The sequence below is a fragment of the Cryptomeria japonica genome, chromosome 10 (assembly GCF_030272615.1).
Source record: "Cryptomeria japonica chromosome 10, Sugi_1.0, whole genome shotgun sequence".
NCBI classification, from domain to species: Eukaryota; Viridiplantae; Streptophyta; class Pinopsida; order Cupressales; family Cupressaceae; genus Cryptomeria; species Cryptomeria japonica.
In genome coordinates this window covers 207,656,307-207,665,901 of record NC_081414.1, presented here as the reverse complement: position 1 = coordinate 207,665,901, position 9,595 = coordinate 207,656,307, and the positions used below count along the sequence as shown (strand labels likewise).

Here is a 9,595-nt window from a genome sequence, read left to right as displayed (position 1 = left end):
ATGTAAAACAAAAGACATTAGAATGACTAAACCGTCATAAAAAGATCATATGACAGGCAGAAGTGGACGTCAAATTCCAGTCCTGTATATGGTGACACATTAGCCTGTATAAAGTTGATTTTTGAAAGAATATGTAAATTCTGAAAGTAGCCTCTCCTCTAAACTAGCTGATTGAATGGAAAAGAACAGAGAAAAATGAAAAATAGATAACAGTAATAGGAAAAGCAATTCACTTACTGATCTGGTGTGAAAAAGAAATCGACACTCTGAAATACCAACGATGACAGAATGCTCTATTTTTAAGAATGTCATGTTTTCTTTATTGCTGGATTTGTTTATCAGATAGAGTCAGTTTTTATTGCAGATTACCAAAAACATACGCTGGCTGAGAATTAATAAAATAACATTTGTTAAAACATCACATATTATACGCAGCTGATGCATATTATATTTAAACAAACTAGACATCTGAACTAAAAAACTGAAAGCTTAGATAAAATTACATCTAATTAAACTAAAAACAAACTAGACATCTGAAATTAAAAACTGAAATCTCTGAGCGGTGAATGGCGGTGAGTTACTGTTTCAGTGCCATGCTGGAGCTGCATGATCTCGAGCATCAATTGTCAACAGAACATGCAGATGTCTAAACTGTCTTCCTCAGTTTGTGGAGAGTTGGAGTCGTCTGAGGGTAGACAAACAATTGAGGAAAGAGACGAGATAATAATAAAGAGTAGAGCCCTGAAATGCAGAGAGGCTATGGAGTAAGGGCATAATGGCCACTTTCAAATTTAAGGGAAAGCCTTGAGCGTGAAAGTTATTGTCACAGTTTGGAAAACATCCTAGATGAGGGAAACCAAAAGTTCAGTGCCTAAGAAGAACAGGGCACATGGAATCTTCATGAGAAATGTGTATCACCAGTCTAAAAGATCAACACAGTCTTGTGGTGAACTGTTGTGTGCCAGAGGTGAGAGTTTTGAAAAAACAAGGAGGTATAGAGCTTTGGCTGTCAAGTCAAATATGGTGTTATATCATGATGTGAGAAAAAGAGGATAACCAAGGTGGAAGAAGAGATGAGACAAAGATAGAGGTAGAAGCTAACAAAAGGCTAACAAAAAAAATAGAGATTGCGTAAGAAGAGTTACGGTGATTGCTGGAAGATTATGAGATAGAAAGAGCTATGAGAAGGTGAAAAAAAATGATGGAAATAAATATTCACCTTGTGGGCAAGAGCCATTCTCTAAGAGGAAAGACATCAAATCAAGGATTAACCAAGGGAGGAACTTGTCAGGGAAAGGAAAGATTAAATCTATTGAATAGTTGGAAGAAGTATTAGTGGAAAGTCGGCCCTTAAATGTGGTCTTCCAAAGAGTTCCACAAAGCAGCGATGAGTGAGATGGAGTCCATATTACATAGGAAGTTGCAGCAAGACAATGATTTAATGTATTTAGAGAACAGGACTTGTTAGATTCAACTAGAGGAATGTTAGAGAACATAATTAGTGATGAAAGAGGAGAAAAAGATAACCAATTCCCTAAGGAGGAAACAAGGTTGATTGAAGGAGAGAGTAAAGATGTGTTCAGTTATGGTATAAAGGCCAATGTACAAAAAGATTTGTCTTGTAACCACATCAATATGAAATGGGAAGATGCCTAAATGACACATGATGAGAGAAGGAGAAACTATGTATGGAAAAAAATTATTCTCTTAACTTTATATCTATTTTCAACAATTTGTGTGTAGTTGTAATAGGAGCTGCTATAAATGATGCAATGAGCAATGATGATTTTCTATGGAATACAACTACTAAGACTTTAAGGAGCTGGGAAAGATGAAAAGAAGAGGGTGTTTAGTCTACCGAAAGGTTAAAATGAAAATAGGAAAACTGTGATGATTTGTGGAGATATCTAATTTAGTGTAAGGGAACATCAAGAGGCTCAATCAAACTTATCTCTTTAGATCAAAAAGCAAGCCTAGCTTTATTTTCTAGATTTAGAAGTGGTTAATGAGTTGAAAACATGTGACTAGGAATTTGACAGTCACCCCTACTTGTCATATGAATTTTTGACGACGGTTTAGTCATTTCAATGCCTTTCATTTGACGTTTTAAGAAAAATATTAACTGTCAAAAAATATAAAAGTAGAAATTGAAGCCACACCAAAATGCAATGCACATCTTTCTTGGGAAAAAAAGGAAAATCATTGTCTTAATGAAAAAATAAAGAAAAATTAGTAATATATGCAAAAATTTTAAATTTACTAAATAAGTTTCTAAATTAATACACTAATATATATATTATATATTAACATTAAATGATAATCAATTAATAATTACTAATTTAGTAATAATAAACATTAAAATTTTAAAACTATATATATTATGACAAGTTTCTATAACAATCTTATTAAATATATTTAAAAAATTAAATTGATTAAGTTTCTAAATTCATATATAAAAAAATAGAATATATTATAAAAATTCATATTAAAATATTTTATCAATTATATACTATCATTTCAATTATGACAAGTTTCTAAATTCATATGAAAAAATAGAATTATTCTAAAAAATCATATTAAAATATTATAAAATTAGAAACAACTACATCCTTCTATATTCTAGATCCTTCCATTTCAAAATATTCTAAATAAATTTGTGAATTAATAATAAACATTCTAAACTAGTATATATATAACCTACTATATTTTTAGAAAGTTAAGTCCAAAAAACACATATTTACATCTGTTGAAAATCGAAATATTATGCCATCTTAAATGGAAACACCATCGAAATAAGCATATATATATATATTCTAACAAATATTTAGCTGATTGTTAAACAAAAAGAGAACTGCCACATATAACTTGGTATACCAGGAGCGTCCTGAAATAAAAAATGTGAACTTAATCTCACAATCCTTTAACTCATTAAGCTTGATAAAAATTGATTGTTGAAGGAGCAGGTATGTTGTGACGATTTCCATCTCTTATAATATAATAAATAATAAATATTGAACATTGCAGATTACGGAAGACATAATTGAAAAAGTTTAGTTTTTATAATCACCATAGTAACCGGTATGAGGCAGTGACAAATAGAAGAAAAATATGCTTTATCTGTGACCAAAATCCATGATGCATGGCAGAAAGTAATAAATTATCCAACAAATGCAACAGTCACCTATCTGTTGACAGGAACTAATAAATTAAATTAGTGTAAGGGTTATGTAATCTGTCCAAAGCATATATGTTTGCATCTGTCGAAAATTGAAATATTATGCCTTCTTAAATGGAAACACCATTGAAATAAGTATTATAAGTTTTAACAATATTTAGCTGATTATTTAATGACGGGAGAACAACCACATTTAACTTGGCATACCAGGAACATCCTGGAGTTGACAGATGTTCATAATCTCACATGTTTTCAACTCATTGACCTTCATAAAAATTGATTGCTGAAGAGGCAGGTCTTATCTCACCATTTTCATCTTATATAATATATTAAATATTGAAGATTACAGATTATGGAAGACCTAATTAAAAACTTTAGACTGTTTAATCACTACAGTAACCTGTATCAGGCAGCGACAAATAGAAGAAAACAAGTATGTAAACTTCTCTGTGACCAAAATCCATGAAGCATGGCAAACACTTTCCAAGTTCAAAAACTACCATAGCTCAAACACTTTCTGTAGTCCAATATCCACTGGAACCCCTAAATATCTACGAATAAAAACAAAAAGCAAAATGGAAAAGATTACACAAGATCCAATATAACAGAGTATACTACTGCTTTGGTGTATATTTGTCGTGAGCATCTAGTAGATCTTTAAACAAAGTAAATGGAGTAGCAATATCGATGTTATAATCGTTGTAAACCTTTGCCCATACTGCACAAATACGTTCCTTGTCCACCAGAAGGAGGCTCTCAACGATGTTAAGCACTGCTTTCTCAAACTCTGCAAATTTGAGAAGTTCTCCAAAACATAATTTGGTCATGATCGGTAACCAAGTAATGAGAAAAGAAATTCGAGAAGCTCTTGAAATATTCATCTTTCCCTCTCCTGTGGCCTCCATAAACCAGATTATAGTGTAGAACGCATCTTCACAACATTGTTGGTATGTTTCCCAAGCTAGCTCCTTGATATGCTTAGTAAGCTCTGGATCTTCAACAAAAGCCCTAAACGCAGCTTCGAGTATCTCTCCCTTGCAATACTGGATAAATTTAGACAGAGACCTCATACCCAAGAAATTACCCGAACCAATGCATGATTTGAACTCTCGCAAAAGCACACGCCCGCATACTTCCACAACCTCCCTAGATGAATTTCCCTCCAAGATGCCCGTTATATATTCCTCAGCAATTTTGCGGTTTTTGGTTACCTGATGGTGACCTTGAATGAGAGAGACCATTTCTGTGACCATCCTCTCAACAAAGATTATATGTTCGTCGTCCTCTGTATGAAGCCTTGCAGCTAAATCTGCTGAAGCTTCCAACCCCAGAGAAGAGAGCACCTCTCGCATTTGGGTTTTTTGTTCCGCAGTCCAACGAACTGCTTCCAAGTATTGCATACATTTGTTGATGCAGTCATCAACAAGTAACTCGGAAGCGACTGAAAGAATAGCCAGGCATTCCTCAACATTGGAGAAATTCACCCGCTCGCCATACATGAGCTGAATGCATTTTAAATAGTCATGGAAGCCATGAGAAGTAATTACTGTGATTTCGGGCAGTTTATTTGATGACTGGTCTGACAACTTGACTTCAAAAAACTCTGATCTTTCCAGAATCACGGAATGGAGATGAACTGGATTTCTTTCGTATTTTTCCTCATTTGGGCCCATCAGCCACAATTTTACATCTGCGGAGGTCGGGCATCCGAAACGCAGCTGAGCGTTTTCCATTGCATAAACAAAGTGCTGATACAACGACAGGAATCCTAACCTATACAAGATGCGAGATCCCTTGTAATGGTAGCTCTACGTTGCATATGATCGAAGTGAAACGTATTTATATTAATTCGTGTCAGGGATATGCGGTGAATGTGTTGAGGTCGGCTGGAGGAGATTTTGTTTCATTCGAGAATTACAAGAGATTTTGTGTAATTCGAGAAAGCTTTCCTTTTATCGATTTGCGTGTCTTCCCTATTTCACTCTTATTACGCCGAAGGCGTCTCCTATCTGAAATGGACAACCTCAAATTTCACATCCACGGCTGATATCATTCGGTAGACAATGCAAGACGATTGCAATCATCGTAGCCCTCCATTGTCATCTCACTGTAGAATAATGAATTTTCGTGGGATACACTTTATTCTTTGAGCTGTTGTCTTTTCACACTTAAAAGTGAGGCAGAGCCACAGGGGATTTGACATGCTCCAATACTGGAAGAAGCATGTCGAACCACCCCTACACCGATGAGACTGGGAGACTATGTAAACGCTCAACAGACCTCAGTTAAAACTCTAATCTGGCCTCCATCTCACAAACTGTTTCCATCAGTCTTAGCCTGTTTTGTGCTCTCTCTTTTGCATGCTCCCACGAGACCAAATTTCTTTGAGGAATTTTGTCAAACAGTTTGCGGTCCTTGTCTTTGGGGTATTTGATGAAAGTAGATTTCTTCGAGACGTTACGTGAAATAGAAGAGGCATTCTATAGATTCTTCGACATTTTGCAAATTGTGAGTCACCTGCACTCTGAATATCTAAACAAATAGAGATTCCTAGTAATCGTGCCTTCATTTAACAAATAACAATATAATTGTTTTAAGATCAAATAAAACACAATAGAAAATTAAAAAAATTGATTAAAATAAATAGAATCCTTAAGGCATTTCCTCCCTATGACAACCAGACATTCTCTCTGGTGCCTAAACAAACTGAAGTTCCTGCAACACGTTAAAGAAGAGCATGCAAAACAAAAATAAATCAAACGAGAGTTTTGTCATTATGTTTTTAATACACCAAAAATAAGTGGCAGGAAGAACTCAAATGATTATGGTTGAATCTCTCGGTGCGAGAGACCTGCATAATAGCAAATGTTAAACAAGAAAATGGTGATTTCCTAATACAATAAAAAATGAGACAAACCAAGACCACTCTTACAGTGTTGCGTTATCTATACAATGTGTAACTAGAATTGCTTGGTCCTCCCATCCATGCACACCAATGCAGAAACAATTGTATTTATAGTCAATGGTTGAAATGGATGGTTCAGTTATATTTAGTACTTAATGGGGTTTGTCTTATATAAAAATCACTAATCAATTGTGAAAAATATATATCAGATTATTTTCATTAGAATTAATCTGATTCATGAAACAAACATCCTTGATTTATAGGGTTAATTTAAAAACCCACCACTAATTTTGACTCTATAGTTAAGATTTGAATTATCTTCTATTACCATTAGATGGTCTTCTTTGTGATCAGATTTTTGTTTAAGAATATTAATTCTTAACTTAAAAACCCACCACTAATTTTGACTCTATAGTTAAGACTTGAATTATCTTCTATTACTATTAGATGGTCTTCTTTGTGATCAGATTTTTGTTTAAGAATATTAATTCACATCCTTCCTTTGAGTCATGTTCTCGTATTTAACGTTTCTCGTTTTGTTTTGATAATATATAATTTTTTCAGTTAAAAGTTTAATTTAAGATTGTAGGATGGTTTTTTTCATATATTAATTATTTATTATCAATATTTTTTCTTTGTGGATAAATGTTTGTGTGTCTTGTATTTTCAAAGTTATTTTATTATTTAATCTTTTTTATGTATTATTTGTCATAGATTATTTAGGATTAAGATATATGATACCTTAAATGTATATTTGGATGTCATATTTGCAATCTTAATTATTTATATTTTTGGTGGGCTCTTTTTTACAATGTGAGTGTAGTTCAGTTTTTCATTTATCTATTGAATCTATTGAGTCAGTCTTACTCTAATCTTACTCTAATATTACAATGCTTAGCTTGAACTTCCCAATTTGTAAGAATATTTATATAAAACTACATGAAGCAAAATGAAATTATCAAGTATGTAAAATATTCCTTTATTAATATTGTTAGTCTAGGATTCCCAAATGACCTCACTAGATTATATTTATCTTCATTTTTCTCACATTCTAGTGCCAATGTTTTAGAAGTAAAAGTGAGTAAGCAAATGACATTAGCATCATTTTTGTTGTCACACTAATTTTTTAACAACAAAAAATAGACTTTGTGCATATTATTGGAAGGCATGATGTGTACGCTATTATTCAGTTGTGCATGTACTAATTCCTATATAAAATTCATTTGGATTCTGATTCCATGACTGGTTCATATGATTTTGTAGGTATTAAGCTCTCTTATGTTAATCATTTCGTATCACAAAAAATACTTTTCTTTACAAAAATAAAAAGATAACATTTTAAAAATCAATGGATTCTACAAGATTAGATACATAATTTACGTAGATCTTATTTAAATTTATTTTGTTTTACATTTTACTCATTTAACTATTTCAATAGAATTTATATTTATAATGTAATAATAATCTATAAATATTTCATTTCTTTCAAGAAAATTAAAGAATTATATTTAGATCACAACTTAAATATATTTAGTTCATTTAATAATACTTATATAAATTCATTAAAAGAATAATGCTTGTTTTGAAAAAATTAGGAATGTTTTTAGAGTCATAATTCAAATATATTTAAGTTCAATGAAGTTTTTTTTATTTGAAATTTTATATTGTAAAAATTATTGGTAAGATTTTCAATTTGTGAAAGGAAGAGATTTTCAAATTTCAATTTGGTTAGAAAATTTAGTATGAAAGAATTTTAACATATAGTTAGGATGATTAGTTGAATGTGTTGTATTTCATAAATATATAAATAGATATAATATATGACTATGTTTTTTTTTATCGGTAAGAAGCCAAAGCCGCAATATTTGAATTATTATTATTATTATTATTATTCTTATTATGTTTGATTAGATTGACCCTAGACCTTCCCCATTTTTATGGAAGGCCAAGAGTCACAGCTTAGAATTCATTTCAGATGTCCTTATTGGGAGTTGAACTTGGGTCTCCACAATGAGAACCCAGTGTTTTAACCCATTAAGCTCAACCCCTTGGACTATTACAATGACTATGTTATTATATATTCTTATATATAATGAAACAAGCTTAAATACTTCTTCATAAATTAAATGCTTGCTATGTTCAATATGCAATTTACTTGATAACTTAATTTTTATCTAATTTTATTATTTCTATTTATTTTTATGTTTTTGTTATTTATTTCTATTTATTTTTTATGTTTTATTTATTTATTTCTTATTATTGTTATTTATTTCTTTGAAATTGATATGATTCAATTTTGTGGTATGCAAAAACTATAATTTTAATTGATTATTATCATCTAATTAATTATACATTTTGTAGAACATAATGTTAACACAAAAAGTTGCCTTCAAACTCTTTTAAGTAATAAGGTAATATTACACTGTTCATATCTTATATATAATGAAACAAGCTTAGATACTTCTTCATAAATTAAATAATTGTTATGTTCAATATGCAATTTACTTGATAACTTATTTTGTATCTAATTTTTTTTTTATTTTTTATGTTTTTTATTTTTTTTAATTGTTATTTTTTTCTTTGAAATTGATATGATTCAATTTTGTGGTATGCAAAAATTATGATTTTTTAAAACTCAAATTTTAATTGATTATTATGATTTAATTAATTATAAATTTTGTATAACGTATTGTTGACACAAAGTTGCCTCCAAACTCTTTTAAGTAATATGGTAATACAAAAAAATTGAAGAAAAAAAGATTACTATAGAAAGTGTGGCGCCTTGTGTAACTTCAATTTCAACATTTTATTAGCAACTAAATTATAGTGTTTACTTTATTAGAAAGTATATTTAAATAATTTTTAATATTTTTTTTAAAATTACAAATATAAAATACACCAAAAAATTCCACATTTTTTTCTTCGATAAAAGTGGTAGAGCCACAAAATTTATTAATTAAGAAAGAAGATTTTTATTAATAAAATTATACATTTTATTAGTTTACATCATTTCAAAATTTAAAACATATATTTTACTTTCTATTGATTCAATTTAAAGTGTGCCATAACTTTGTTCTTTTACCCTGAAGAACAAGAGAATATTATTTAAACATCCACAATTATCACCAATGGAATTGACCTTTTTGTGGGTTTGATGACTCTACCTAACATAGTCATAGTGGCATCTAGCTCATTGTTGTGAAGGAAGGTATTTACATAGGTATTATATTTTCACACACACACCCTTCTCATCTACGATTCCACTTTCTTCTCCATATCACACTTGTCTATTGGTTTCCACCATTTTATTTTTCTAACATTTTAGTCTTCCTATCCTTTATTCTAATCACCTTTTGTTGAAAAATGGATTATCTCTATATGAAAAATTACTAAACTTGTTTAACTTCTTTAAAAAATGAAGTATAATATGTTAATTTATCAAATTGACTTTTCCACTATTCTTCTATTTCCCCTCTTTATTATTTTTTCCAATGGTTTTCGGCGTATCCATTGCA

At 30.6% G+C, this 9,595-nt stretch overlaps 1 protein-coding gene across 1 annotated transcript; it reads right to left on the bottom strand.

Moving 5' to 3' along the window:
- Nucleotides 1–3,789: 3,789 nt before the first annotated feature.
- Nucleotides 3,790–4,908, bottom strand: LOC131056605 (BTB/POZ domain-containing protein At3g50780-like). The gene has a single exon (XM_057990909.2). It carries the CDS (start codon nucleotides 4,906–4,908, stop codon nucleotides 3,790–3,792), a length of 1,119 nt encoding a protein of 372 aa, XP_057846892.2.
- Nucleotides 4,909–9,595: the final 4,687 nt, after the last annotated feature.